The sequence below is a fragment of the Drosophila biarmipes genome, chromosome 3L (assembly GCF_025231255.1).
Source record: "Drosophila biarmipes strain raj3 chromosome 3L, RU_DBia_V1.1, whole genome shotgun sequence".
In the NCBI taxonomy this organism is placed as follows: domain Eukaryota; kingdom Metazoa; phylum Arthropoda; class Insecta; order Diptera; family Drosophilidae; genus Drosophila; species Drosophila biarmipes.
This window is the reverse complement of record NC_066613.1, coordinates 24,627,283-24,641,155: the sequence shown is the minus strand read 5'-3', so window position 1 is coordinate 24,641,155 and position 13,873 is coordinate 24,627,283. Positions and strand designations below refer to the sequence as shown.

The window sequence follows — 13,873 nt, the reverse complement described above, 5'->3', positions numbered from 1 at the left end:
TATTCCAAAGTTTATGGAATAAATAAACAACTTTTCAAACAATTTGAAATTCAATATTTGTTCGAGAAGTTTCAGAAACCGTTGAAAAATTGGTATTAATGTATATATATTTTTTAAGCACAAAATCAAGCTACAGCTTGTGTCGCACACGTGTTACATTTATAAATTGTAAATAATTTGTTACCATATAAAATTCGTGTATATAAATATTTCGCTTGCGTATATAAAATAACTGTTTGCATTGTAAAATTAGCACTAAGATCGTTTGTCATGGTTACATTTTGATTCCGAAGCTTAACAAATAGACATGGAAGTGTTGGAAGCACGATTTAAATACGAATACGAACGACATAGATTCAGATACGAATTACAGATTCAAAGCAGCACCCCGAAAATGCTGGTGCCGACTTACAAGCTAGATATGTGGATTGATAGGTTGTGAATTTGACGATGTTAACGAATGTGAAAGCCACTCGGAATTTGCACTATTCTTGTTTTTTGGATGGGGCCAGCTCTCCTCAGCTGACCCCCCAAAGGCACTACAAAAATTTCGGATCCGCAACGTGGTCCTTTATTATTGCACGTTGTCGTGTGGTTGATGCATTGGAGATGTGAAACCCAATCACTTGTTGCCGCTGCTCTCACGTTCCTCCCGAATCCTTTTGAATGCCTCCGTCTTGACAAAGTCCACTGATCTGTAGACCACGCTGCTGGGCACAGGAGCCCGAGCACCTCCCGTCTCCACGCCAGCCAGCCGCATCCCACTGGCTCCGTTTCCACCTTGGGAGTACAGGTTGCCCACACTCATGCTAGATCTGTTTAGCAGTGGCGGTTTGTTGGTCACATCCAGATCAAAGTACTGCAGCTTGTGCTCAGCCTGCGCCGGTGGTTGCTGCTTGGCAACTCCTGCAGCTCCCGCCAAGCTCATCATGGCAGCGGCTGCCGATGCGGTGCGCTGATGTTGCACGGACATGCTGCCCGGGCTGTTGGGATGCTGCCGATGCTGCTGTCGAGGCAGGGTGCGGGTCTCGTGGAAGAAGGCGGATGCAGCCGGTGAGTGGACATCCGTTTCGTGTGGCAGTACCATGGAGAGAGGGGCTCTAGAGGATCGTCGTGTGGACGGCGACATGGTGGACGAAGCTCCCAACTAAAAAGGGGCATTATCAAATGGATTTATTTAAATATGTACACTCTTTTTTAAACTCACCTTGTAGACATTCGGCTTGCACTTCCTGTCCACGCTGGGCGGTCCGACCGGCTGCTGCAGTTGCGCCGCACCCAATTTACTGGTTAAATGCTCTACACCCACCGGGGGCTTTGCCGGAAATTCCTCCGGCGGCTTGTCCTCCACGGCAGCCAATCCGCCCGCCACCTTAGGCTTCAGACTGCGGTTCACCGGTGGGCAGTCCGCAGGCTCCATGAAATCGTAGCGAAAGACATTGCCCTCCATCTTTGTGGGCGCCGCATTGGTGTAGCAGTGTCGGGGCAACGTTCGAGCACTGGTGGGCGATGAGGCCGCGGTCTGAGCACCGCCAATCTGGCCGGAATTTGCTGCCGTTAATGTGGCAGCCGCTGAACCCAAATCGGCGGCCATGAGATTCGGTGTGGATGCCGCAATGGGATTCGAGTTGTGCGGACTGGTGACTGGCCGCTCGCCCAACAACTGGTTGACATTATAGTAGGGTTGCTGGTGGGAGCGTGGAATGTCGTAGCTCTCCTCGATGAAGGCTGAGTGGGCATGGCGACGGGCCACAATGGCCGGTGAAGTGTTTTCGGTATCCGAAAGCTGGGGAAGATCGCGGGGAATCCTGGAAATTACCATAAGTATAAAATTAAAATCCTTAGACTTCGCTTTGCCAACTCACTTTTCATTCTCCTTGAAGTCCAGTATGAGATTGTTTTTGTTCTTCAGTACCTTGGCCAGTTTGTCCAGCGTTCCTTGGTCACCAGCTTCTGCCAGAGATGCTGCTCCCGCTAGCTTGGAATTCTTTTCGGTCGGCGGCACCACTACTCCGCCTTCTTCTGGCTTTTTGGAGAAACGCTGCGAGTAGGTCAGCACGAACGATTCGTTCTCAATGGAACTATCCGAGGGTCGTGTGCTGCGATCTGTGATAACTCCGTAATTAATACATATTCTCAGATAAGTGATTCTGAAGCACCTACCCACATTCTCGCGCAGGGGCAACGGATGGGCCCACTCGTCGTCATCGGTAAAAACGCTTTCCGTATCCGAGTCGGAGCGTTGTTTACTAGCATTGGTACTGGCCAATTGTTGCTGAAAGGCCAAAGGAATAGTCAGATACAAAGCCGTACATATATTAGAGTTGCCTCAACTTACCAGACTCAAGTTGGTGATCTTCGGTGAGTACGATTGATCGTTGGTCAGATTTAGACCGATGTTGTTATGACTGCGCGGCGTGTCGTAGAACTTGGGATCCAAGTTGTTCAGCGGCGTTGCAGGGTTGTTTGGTATGGCCACATCTGCACCGGGAGCTCCACTGCCGGGCAGGAATCTCGGGCTGCCCGAGAAGCACTCGCTAATGGGTATATAGGGCCCTGAGGCGGTGCTCAAGGCGGGCGAGGCCTGAACGCTGCTGTGTTGCTGGGCGGCTGCCTCCGCCAGGGTTTGTTGTGTCAGCACCAGGTGCTCCGGCAGCTTACGCACCACTCCGTTGGCGTTGACCGCCAAGCGGGCAGCCTGTTGCTGCTGCTGCTGCAGTTGCTCGGCGGCTGCGGCTGCCGCCTGAGCTTGGATCAAAGCACTGTGGTTCAGATAAAGAGCTGTGGCCGGCGATGGCGGCGGTTGTTGCTGGGCAGCCGAGAGCAGATCCTGCTGGTCAAAGTTGGCATCGCAGAGCATCGTCTCGCGATTGCTGTACTCCGCGTTGACATACACAGAGTCTGAGTTGTTGTTCCCGGCAGTCGAGGGCATCGGTTGCTGTTCAATGACCGCCGGTCGTCGCAGCTGGGCCGCTCCTCCAGCATTAGGGCCCGCAGCTTGGGCCGCTGTGGTCCCAGCGGAGGAGTGCAGCGAAGTGGTGGTCGTGTTTTGAGTGGAGTTGCTCAGACCGCCACTGGAGCTCGTGTGCTGGGTGCGGTTTTCATCTGGAAGTATCAAACAAAGACATGCTTTAGATGGGGGATTTTTCGAGTATCGCCTGGGTAGTCTTACCTGCACCCACTGCTCCAAGTGGCAACTCGTTCGACTGCTTGGTATCGTGTAGGTGACACACCTGGCAGATGCAGTTGACCCAGTCGCGCATATCCGCCTCCGTTTCGGCAGCCAGGTAATAGGTACGCTTGGGCGTCTTGATGTCGAACATGTACTGAAACTTCTGCTTGCGATTCTCCAGCCGCAGGCCACAGTCCACCTGTTCGCACTGATCCAAATCGATGACGCCCTTCAGCTTGCGGCAGTTGTGGTCGGTGTAGTATTCGAGGCAGAACTGCTCCGGTATCTCGCCCTGCTTCAGCGTGAACCAGCGACGGCGCCAGCGCTGCAAAGATAAATCGGAAACATGGACTTAAAGTCGGTATATAAACAAGAGTGGTCGAGGGGTATTTAAAATCGAAGCCTAGAGGCCTTTAATACCTTTTTAGATTTTGGGAACCTGCCTTGTTAGGTTTTACGATATGTAGGTCATGTTATTATGTGTACTAATCCTATGTTGAGATAGTAGTCATTATAAGAATAAATTTTTCTCATTGCGCTCTTAAAACTGTCGAAATTTTAAGTCAAAACGTACTATAGCAAATCTAAGATGTAAAAAAGTCGATGACTAACTTATTGAGATAATTAGTCATCTGGGCGAAAAGCAAATTTGAAGAGTAGCACACTCATTTAAGCCATAAAAAATGTTCATTTTTAATATTTTCAAATTCCAACTAATGATATTTTAACAGGATGTTTGAATAAGAATTAGAATTCCAAGAATCGAAATAAACATTCGGTTTTACTCAATTTCAGATGAAAAGAATAGATCGACAGTACAAATAGATTACTTTAGGGGTCAGGCTGGGTCTAAAATGATGATAGGATGCTGGAAGGTACTCTTGATATTCTATTATTTATTCTGCACTAGCACTCCGCTCACCCGTAACCGATTACTACTAGAAATGTTTTCTTGTAGACCACGATTATCGCACCCAAAGAGATATCTTACATTATTGTTGTGGTCTGAGCTGGAAATAAGTGTTTGTTGGTGATTCTGTCGTGAATTAAGATACCCTTGTTCGAGCGGTGGACTGTGCCTGGTGATATGGGGGTAGGGTCCGGCTGATTAGCTCGACGGCTGACTACACTATCAGCATTAACATTAACTGGTGGTGAGTAAGCGGATGATGAAGCCGTGGCGACGGCGGCAGAGGCAGAGGCCGCAGCGCCGCTGCTTTTCCGCGAATCATGTTTCGCGTTGACATTTTCTTGGGTAATCCGCGGGCACACACACTCACGAGAATCAACACCCCACGCCCACGTTGCCGCTAAGTGATGGCCAAAACAGATGGGCGGGCGCTCGGAGACCCCGCCGAAGAGCGTAAACTCCAACTGATAATGGACGGGGTTTCTCGGACTGTATAATATCACGCTTAATTGAATTATAAACAATAAACATAATGCCGCACACAGGCCAGAAATTGGCACCCCGAGGCGCTGGAAATAATACGCAGCTTATTTTCTTGAGGCATCATTATAGCTTGTTTATACAATGGCGCTCAGAATTGTAGAAACGACAATGTAAGCTGCTATTTTTAACAATTTGGAAACCCATTTGTTTACCTTTTACATGCATAGTTGAGAATTTCTAAATTCCTTTGTACTTTCCAATTATTTTCGATAAGGTGTTCTATAAATAGGTTTAGGAACCTTGAACTATACATTTCTTAAATCCTAACCCTTATAAAGAACATTAAATCCTACTATTCTGACCTCTATTGCTTGTTTAAACATAGGAAAACAAAGACAGTACAGTGAAACCATAGATGGGGTTTGGAGTAATTGAAAAATGCTGTATTGCAGACCTTTTGATCAACGTTTTGGGTCTTCTTGGAACTGTGGTATCCATCATAAGTGGTTTCAAATGTACGCTTTAGAGATGACAGCGTGAGCGGAGTCATGAAGAAAACCAAATATTCTCATTATTTAAATAAATTTTTGAAAGCTTAGGATCGTAATTGCAAAGTAAATAAGTTCAGATTAAGCAATATCAACATTTGAAAATTTCTTTAAAAATATTTTTCGATTTCGAAAACTATTTCGAAAATGTAAGCGTGTCACGACACTCACGTTACGCATCTCTAGCGAAAGCAACAACTACAACCACAAGGACCTGGAAAGACAAGTGCGTCATTGTTTTCGTGGCTCCCGTCGCTAGTTTCTCTTGTTTTTTGTTTTTCCGCCTGATCCGGTGTGGCTTATCGCCCGAGGGGCATAAAAAACGGGCCATATGCACATCAAAAACATACATATGTGTACCCGAATTACGGGAGAAAATAAATTTGATTAACGCAACAGTTGGCGGTAATTTAATACGCAGGCGACTCCCCAAAGTAAACGGTAAACGGAAAATTAATTAAGCGTAAATTTAGACCAGCGCCAAAAACACGTTCCCACGGCCGAAAAGCAAACATAAACAGAATGAGAGTGGGAGCAGGAGAGGACGAGGAGAAAGGTGTGGAGGAGCAACAGCGAGAGAGGAAAAGCGCAGAAGCCGTCGTAAATTCATTCACATTTTCGCAATTTCTGCTGCGGTTTTCTTTTCAGCTTGTTTGCATTCCAATCCACTGGAACACTGGAAGCGCAATCCCTCGGCTTAGTAATGAATTAAATGATGCCACAAACAACAACGGCAAACAAACACTCACACACACACACGCACTCGCCCTGAAGCAGGCACCAATACAGGCTTAGAGTAATTGTACAAAAAAATGCCACTTCCATTATCCATTCCTTTTTTTTTTATCTTTTTCGTGACTCAATCGATGGACACAGATTACGGTGTTTCTCTTCCGGCCTTAGGTTTACCGTTAGCCGATTGCGGTTTTCTTTTCACATTTCACTGATCACTTGGAATTTCTGATTCGCCTAGAACGGAATTTCTTGCTCTTGCCTTTGAGCTGGGGTTTCCAGGAAAATTCTTTGGGTGGGTTTTACCGAACGCCAGGGATTCCCGATTGGGGGGACACTTACTGCTCGCCAAATGCGTTTGGTGGGCGGCGACTTGATTAGCCAGCCTTCGTAGAAAGTGCGATCCATAATTTTGCAGCGCTCGACGTAAATTACTTGGATTTATTTGGCTCCTCCGCACACCAACAACGATTGGGCAGACCGTTCGGCGAAATACCTCGGGCAGTGTGACCGTGCGTGGGAGTTGGTTGGCCGGAATATACCGAATACTAAAGCTTAATTATTTTTAATTTTGAAAATTCAATTTAATATATATATTTTTTATATTTTCGGAGACCTTAATTTATGAAATATGAATTATTCAACATCAGAATTAAAATTAACCCCAAAATACTGAATCGTTTATGTTTTCAGTTCTTATTTTAAAGTTTACTCAAATGCTCAATTTTATATCCTTAACAAAGCTAAAAATTATATTTTCCAATCTACATTCTTATACCATCATTTAAAATAAATCGAATCTTTTCAGCTGTATTTTATAGTTTCAGAACATAAACGGCTATTTTCTGAGCTGTATATATCAGAACCTGGAAACATCAACCATGCAATTTAAAAAAGCAATCCATATTTTTTACAAATAAGTTTTATTCCGCCGTGTCAAGCGTATGCCTACAACATACAGATTTTCCATGTCGAACAGCGTTTTCTCCCACAGCGCCGCACAGAGGAGTGCGGCCATCAGCCAGATCTCAGGCGGAACCTGCTGCAGCCAGTGCTTACTTGTCCTTGCTGTCGCCCTTGCCACCACGGATCCTACCGGTACGACGGGCAGCGATGAGACCGACCTTGCGACCGGCGGAGGTGCCTCGCTTGACGGTGGACGCCTTACCAATGTGCTGGTGGTTACCACCACCGTGGGGATGCTCCACGGGGTTCATGGCCACACCACGCACCTTAGGCCAGCTGTTGCGCTTCACCTTGTACTTGTGGTAGGCACGACCGGCCTTCAGGATGGGCTTGTCGATACGACCGCCGCCGGCGACGATGCCGACCATGGCGCGGTTGGCCGAGGGCACGACCTTCTTGGCGCCCGAGGGCAGCTTGACACGGGTCTTCTTCGTGTCCTGGTTGTGGGCAATCACGGTGGCGTAGTTGCCGGAGGTGCGGGCCAAACGGCCGCGGTCACCGGTCTTCTCCTCCAGGTTGCAGATGATGGTACCCTCGGGCATCTGGCTCAGGGGCATCACGTTGCCGATCTGGAGGGTGGCCTTGCGGCCGCAGTAGACGAACTGGCCGGTGTGCATGCCCTCGGGGGCGATGAACAGCTCCTTGCGGATCTTGTAGCGGTAGGGGTCGCGGAAGTGGACGACGGCCAGGGGAGCGCCGCGGCCGGGGTCGTGGATGATGTCCTGGCAGAGGGAAGAGAGGGGTTAGAGAGGGTCTTGTAGAGGCTACTTAGAATAGGAGCTACTGCAAGGTGAGCTATCAAACTAAAAATAAGGTTGTAATTGGAGCTTGAAGTCAAGACACGAGGTTTCCGATTGGATATTTGATATATGATAAGCACGTTGGGCCAAGCTTAGGTTCAGCTTCTTTGGGCCATATTAATGGCAATTTAAGTAGGGTATTTCTGGCACTTTAAATGCCTAACTATTCTGTTGTAGCTATAGTTCCATGGGACCATATAAGAGGGGTGTCTTGTAACTTGATTCTGCGATTAATAGTTATTAGTTTCACTTTAGCCTAACTTTAGAGGAAAAGATAGAAGTTAAGACTCTGCAGAATATGATATTGGTGAAGGATAGGCTTTACTTTACGGCTTTTACTGAAAATACCAGACGTTACTGTGGCTATATATCTTATAAGATGTGACAATAAGTATACCTACATAACTTTAGGTCCATGGGACAAGCAACAGATTGAAGTATCTTGAAATTTAAGTATATAGAACATATGATTACTAGTTCCACTCCAGTTATAGCTAAATACGGACAAGTGGGGGGTATATATTACGCTTTTTGAAGTTAAATCTCTGAGAAACAAGGTAATAAGTTAGGAACGGTTTGCTCTATAGCTAGTTGCAAAGTTAGTACTACGACTCAAACCCATCCTATGTGGCAATTAGTGTATCTACACAAGTTTTGGATAGCTCGACTGGGGGATCTCTGGCACAGTAGGTATAACCCATCCCAAACATGGGACCCCATCTCACCTTGACAACTCCGCGAATGTAGCCGGATCGCTCGGCGAAGTCCAGGGAACGCAGCTTGGCGGCTCCCTTGCGCTTCTTCACGTGCGCCTTGAACACGGAACCAGCGCCCTTACGCTGTGCACGAATAACGCGACCCATTGCTGCAAAGGGAGAATTCACGAGATTAGTAATCCGTTTTCAGCTGGCACTCCTCAAAGCGCAGAATGCTCCGTCGCACACGCCACGAAAACGAAATATCGCGCCCACTGGCCGACGCCAGTGGCAAGCAACGTATTTCGGGAACATTGTTTCCAGATGTGCAACGAATTTCGTTAAATTCTGCGATTATTATTCTTTTTAAAAACTCGGCAGCGGAAGTGGTTCGTACCAAAATTTCGGTGGAAAAGAAAAGAAAGAGAGGGCAGACGCAGTGTGACAGTAGCGGTGCGCGAAACGCGATAACTTTGGCCTAACAGCACGCTGTTAGGGAATTTTTTATTGTGCTGTTAGGCGCATTGGGTTGATTCCACTGGCCAACTTTGCGTCCACTTTTATTTTTAACTTTAAAACTAGTTTACTGGATTTTAATATTTATTTTTCCAATTTTTCTAATTTCTGAGATTCTATCATACCCTGTTTGTTTTTTGAACTTGAGGTTATTTAAAGATAGGTTTGCTAAATGTGGGCAAAAGTAGAATTTGGGTCCAGTGTCATTTATTTTGTCGTAAACATTTCAATGTTTTGATGCCGCACTAAAAAGCTTAAAAATATTTAAAATTATTACTTAATAAATAGAAATTCTGTTTTATATTTAAAATATGTCCAATTTTAAAATGATTGCTGATGTTGACATTAAAGTAAACCTTCAAATTAACTATTTTAATGTTTTTTATTTAGTAGTTAAAACTGTTACAATCTGGTAATTTCGTCTTACGCGTCTCTTTTTAGCACACATGGATAAAATCCAAAAGTTCTTCCGAAAGAAAATTTCGAAAAAATACAAAAACTCGGTATATTATCGACATTTCAAAATGAAGACTGGATCTGTTAATAACATGTATCTTAACTTTCCATCCCAACATTGGGGGTCCTATCCTGGCTACGCAGAGTTGCTTCTGCCTCCCAAACGGTTGTGGCCTCGACTACTCCTATCGACTATGCCAGGCTATCGACTAATCGGCTCTCAATTGGTATCGCCTTTCTGCCCGCTCTAGCGCCGTCGTCATCGCAATCGTAATCGTCATCGTCATTCGTTCGGATTGGAAGTGCGGGTGTTTTGGCGTCGCGTAAAGACAAAACTGTTGTGATATTCACCGTCTGCCGACGTGCGATGCAAAAGCGATAGGCCGCCCATCGCTGTGCGTGAAGAGTACGTAGAGTTCCGGGTGCGGACGCCAGGATTCCGGAAGCGGAATCCGCGAGTCCTGCGCGAAGGCGAATCGAAAATCGAGTCGGGAGGAAAAGCGAGTGGCAGATTTTTTCTGTCTACCTACACGAACACATACGCGGGCTGCTGCGCTGGTGTGGGTGCGGGGCTGTGTGTGTGTGTGGCAGGTACATCGGAGCGCCGCCAAGTAAAAATACAATTGTGCAGTGTGCGAAGGAGCAGGAGTGAAGATTAAATGTTTTAAAGGCCGGGAAAGATTTTAAAAAGTGCTGGGGAGTCGAAGAAGAGCCGCGCCCCGTTTGCCAAACGTTAACTAACACACACACACACGCACACTCGAACGCTCCGTCACAAAAACACACACACACACGCAGGCACGGAGGCACAAAAGAGACAGCGCGAGAGAGAGAGAGAGAGGAGAGAAGAAGAGCGGAGAAGCAAAAAGAGAAAAGTTGTATGACAGCAACAAATAGTTTGTTAATTGCACGGCTTTTTATTCGTCACTTAAACTTAAAGTTAGCGTAAATAAAATTGAAATTGAATTGAAAATCCAGCACTTGGCTCTGCGCTCTCGCTCCCTCCCGTTGTTGTTGTGCCGTTCGCCGTTCGCCGTTTCATTTGCATTTCTCCTCTCTCCACCGCCTGCTCCCCCCCCACCCGGCTCCCCCTGCGTGCGAAGAAGCAGCAGCAGCAATTCTCCAGATCCAGAAGAACAACAAAAAATAGCAAATCAAAATGGCGCACCAGCAGCAACAACAACTGGCTCCATCGGTCAACTGCTCACTGGACGATATCGATCTGACGGCCCTAAAAGTGAGTTCATGCCGGGGGTTCATGCTCTGGGCTTGGGTTGGGGTTATCTATCACAAACAGAGCCGCCGTCCCCGAAAATAGAGCTCCAAAGGGAGCCCCGAGTGGTAGCCCTCCCCGCCCCCCGCTCTATTCATTAGCACGCCTCGCCCGATTAACGGGAAAGTGACCGCCCCCCGCGATTATTCGCCCAGGTGTGGTCGCTTACACTCCAATTTCCGTTGCCCAACTATTGGGCTCCCAAAAATCACTTATACAATCTAAAAGGTTCTATAAATCGATTGGTCTTCCCTGTGCCATGATTCGATTTCTCATAACTTAAATTTGTGTGCTCAAATTAAAAACTTGTATAACTTGATTTATAAAAAAAAAACAAGTGATTAATTGTTTCCCCAACTTATCTTTCCATGTTGTTCCTAATTTAAACTAATTGGAGCGACTATAAATTAAGCATTCCTCCTCTATCACCGACGGATCTGCCTTGACATGTTGATTAAAAAGAAATTTATTAAAATGTTAGAAAAATACATTCTATATTTTATATTGCTACTCAAAGTAACTTCAAGTTACCTGTATCTAAAAGAGGTAGAACCTCTTATTCATTGATAATTTCTTGCTTAAAGTAACATTTAACATATATACATCATTTATTTAATAAAATTTCAAAGTTTTATAATAACCTTAAATCATAAAACGGCAGAACTCACAAAGTTCAAGTTTTTTTTCAACACCTCGGAAGAGTATACCAAACTTTAAAGCCTTACGAATCGTCAGAAACCCCCTTTGAGAAACTTGGTTCCGTAAATACCCCAGAAAATCTTGTACAACGACTCGATTGGCCTTTGCAGTCGTCAAACCCTTGAAGGTTTCATCCGCCCCGCCCCCGCCCCGCATGTTTATGCAAATTGTTTAAAAGTACAACAAAAGGGAACATTTTCTTTGTGTTCGTGGGGTTTTTTTTCGCACTTTGCCATGGCAACCAAAAAAGGCTTTTTCTTTGCACTTTCTTCCCTCCCCCCGGGAAGCAATCACAATAATAATCGAGTTGATAGATGCATATTGGCATTTCGATTTCATTGCCCGACAGAAAACCACCCACTCGTGGCCACCCACCACCCTGGGCGACTTGTGTGTGAGAGTGGTGTGCGCAACTTTTGACCGGCCGGTGTCATCTTCTCCGCTTTGCCCAGCTATTTTTTGTTTCGTTTCGTTTCTCAATGAATTTGTCGAGTCTTAACCCCCTTTCGGCCGCCTCGACGGCCCCTTAACCCCCCCAGTGGCCCGCGTGCACGCACTGCCGCATGCGTTTGTTGCCTTTCTCTTTCACCAAACACTCACCACTCTCACCACTCTCGGTGGCGGAACGGAACTGAACTGTGAACCGAACTCACCACGCCCGGCGGCCCCACGTTGGGCGCCGTCTCTTTTGCCCTGCGCACCCACCGAAAGTTCAGTTTGGCACGGTTGCGTGTGTCTGTGTGTCTGTGTGTCCGTTTGTTGACTCTGCCTGGAAGTGGGGGGCTGGTGGGTGGTGGTGCTTGGGTCGTCGCCTCGCTGCTCCGGCATGTGCGCCACTGTGGTAGAGAGTGTGCCCCACACATATGAGGCCAACACAATAAGCCTTAAAGCTGTTCTTAAAAAGGGGTTTACCATAAACCAAGTTTATATCGTAGATATTACTTAGGTGTTAGGTACTAGTTAGATGGTGTTTAGTTGCAATCATTGAATGACGTTAAATTGATAATGAATATTAAAAAGCTAATAGTAGGGAAGTGTTAATTATAATCAGTGAAAATTAAGCTATTCTTGAAGAGTGGCTTATCTTATGAAACTCACTGAACCAAGTTGGCTCGTAGATATTACCTGCATAGTAAACTTTAATGGTTAGAAAGTGTTATATAGTACCATTGAATTATCTAAAATTGATAGTAAAAATTAAAGTTGTTTATAAAGAGAGGAACATCTTAAAGAACTCCTTGAACCAAGTTGGGTCGTAGATATACCTACCTAGTAGGTAGGAATCTAATCTAAAATCGATAGTAAAAATTAAAGCTGTTCTTAAAAGGGGGTATATCATATAAAACTTTGATCGTAACCATTACCTATACCAACCAAAGTTGCTAGTTCGGAAGTGTGGACTATTATCATTGAATAATTTTAAATTGCTAATGAACTGGAATATGGTTAATTCAGAGTCTTATTGTGCTAATTAAACTTCATTCTTCAGGTTAAAAATATAAATTTATAAAAATATTTATAAAATGTATTTACAAAGCTTGCATATTTCCAAGATAATGACCCTAAAAACTGAAGATTCTTGAATCACGCTGCCGATTAAAGTCGCTGTTCCCTTAAACAGAAACATGAGCAATTTGCCCGCTAGAGATACACTCGGACTGCTATTATTTTGGCCCCAACTGTGCCTGCCCGTGTGTGTTTATGAAAAATGGTTCATAGTCGATGGCAGAGCGAGGAAGACGAGACAAAAACGAGACAAGAATGAAAATTGTTTAGTTTACTTTATTAAAAGGCGGCAGGCAGAAGCGAGCAGAGCAACACCATGCGTGCTTTTGTATCTATGTGAGCCGCATGTATCTGGACCTCTGTGTATGCAGTTGTGTGCGTACTTGTACTTGTATCTCGACTGCAGCAGACAGCTTGAAGATGGCGATAATGCGGATTCAAATGATAATGACGATGGAAACGATGATTAAGATGGAGCACACACACTGGCTGCCAAGGAAAATGACGACGAGCCCAAAGCAAAATCAGCAAAAATGGCAGCAGGCATGAGAATATCTGAATTGTGTGTGTCTTCTTGTTTGGAGTGTTGTTTTTATTTTTGTTTGGCCTTCCCCACTTGCCGGCGGGGGCGTGAAAGTGGGCGTGGGGGCGTGGGGGCCGCCCGTCTGCATGTCTGCCATATTCCGCTGACCTGTCTGTGCGTGGCTTTTAAAGGTCATTAAACACAATGGGCCAAAGAGAGATGCGATGGCTGCGGAATGTCCCGAAATAGAAAACGAGAAAAGGTCAGAGTCCTTAAAGCTTCGGTCTTCTTTCTTTCCAAACTGGCTTGTTTTGTGAGGCTTCCGTTCTGGTTTCTCCTCGCCAGATAAGAACTCCATTCCTCATGTCCGATAAGATACCACAAACTGCACTCATCAGCACAAATTTCATTAATTATTTCTGGTTTTTTTACGACTCCCCCTTTATTTGTATTTAGTGCAGTTCCTTTATTCTCCTCTGATAAGCATTCAAACGCGGTTTGTCTTCATTTTGTTGTGGCTCCTTGTGTGTATTTTACTCGCAAGTGCACTGGAAAAATCAAATGGAAATGTTGTTATACATGTAGGTCCAAAAA

At 45.5% G+C, this 13,873-nt stretch overlaps 3 protein-coding genes across 13 annotated transcripts in view; 1 reads left to right on the top strand and 2 right to left on the bottom strand.

Annotated features, from left to right (window-relative positions):
• Positions 1-89: 89 nt before the first annotated feature.
• On the bottom strand, positions 90-6,344 carry LOC108035225 (protein daughter of sevenless). Its single transcript, XM_017110755.3, has 7 exons — positions 6,188-6,344; positions 3,173-3,497; positions 2,339-3,105; positions 2,164-2,275; positions 1,866-2,106; positions 1,208-1,808; positions 90-1,147 (listed from the first exon to the last, which is right to left on the bottom strand). The coding sequence occupies exons 1-7, from the start codon at positions 6,251-6,253 to the stop codon at positions 623-625; spliced, it is 2,637 nt and encodes an 878-aa protein (XP_016966244.3). The 5' UTR covers positions 6,254-6,344; the 3' UTR covers positions 90-622.
• Positions 6,345-6,749: 405 nt separating this feature from the next.
• On the bottom strand, positions 6,750-8,772 carry LOC108035613 (60S ribosomal protein L8). The gene is made up of 3 exons (XM_017111299.2): positions 8,704-8,772; positions 8,337-8,476; positions 6,750-7,533 (listed from the first exon to the last, which is right to left on the bottom strand). Exons 2-3 carry the CDS (start codon positions 8,472-8,474, stop codon positions 6,901-6,903), a joined length of 771 nt encoding a protein of 256 aa, XP_016966788.1. The 5' UTR covers positions 8,475-8,476; positions 8,704-8,772; the 3' UTR covers positions 6,750-6,900.
• A 750-nt stretch (positions 8,773-9,522) lies between these two features.
• The window catches only part of LOC108035041 (serine/threonine-protein kinase mig-15), a 34,474-nt gene continuing 30,123 nt past the window's right edge, over positions 9,523-13,873 (top strand). For 9 of the 11 annotated variants that reach the window (XM_050886780.1, XM_044095428.2, XM_044095427.2 and 6 more), the window contains exons 1-2: positions 9,523-9,684; positions 10,388-10,515. In XM_050886780.1, coding sequence (XP_050742737.1) covers positions 10,438-10,515 — 78 coding nt within the window. In that variant the 5' untranslated portion in view covers positions 9,523-9,684; positions 10,388-10,437. Of the gene's footprint in view, positions 9,685-10,381; positions 10,516-13,873 lie in introns of all 11 variants that reach the window. The other 2 variants (XM_044095424.2, XM_050886779.1) reach the window with 2 other exon arrangements.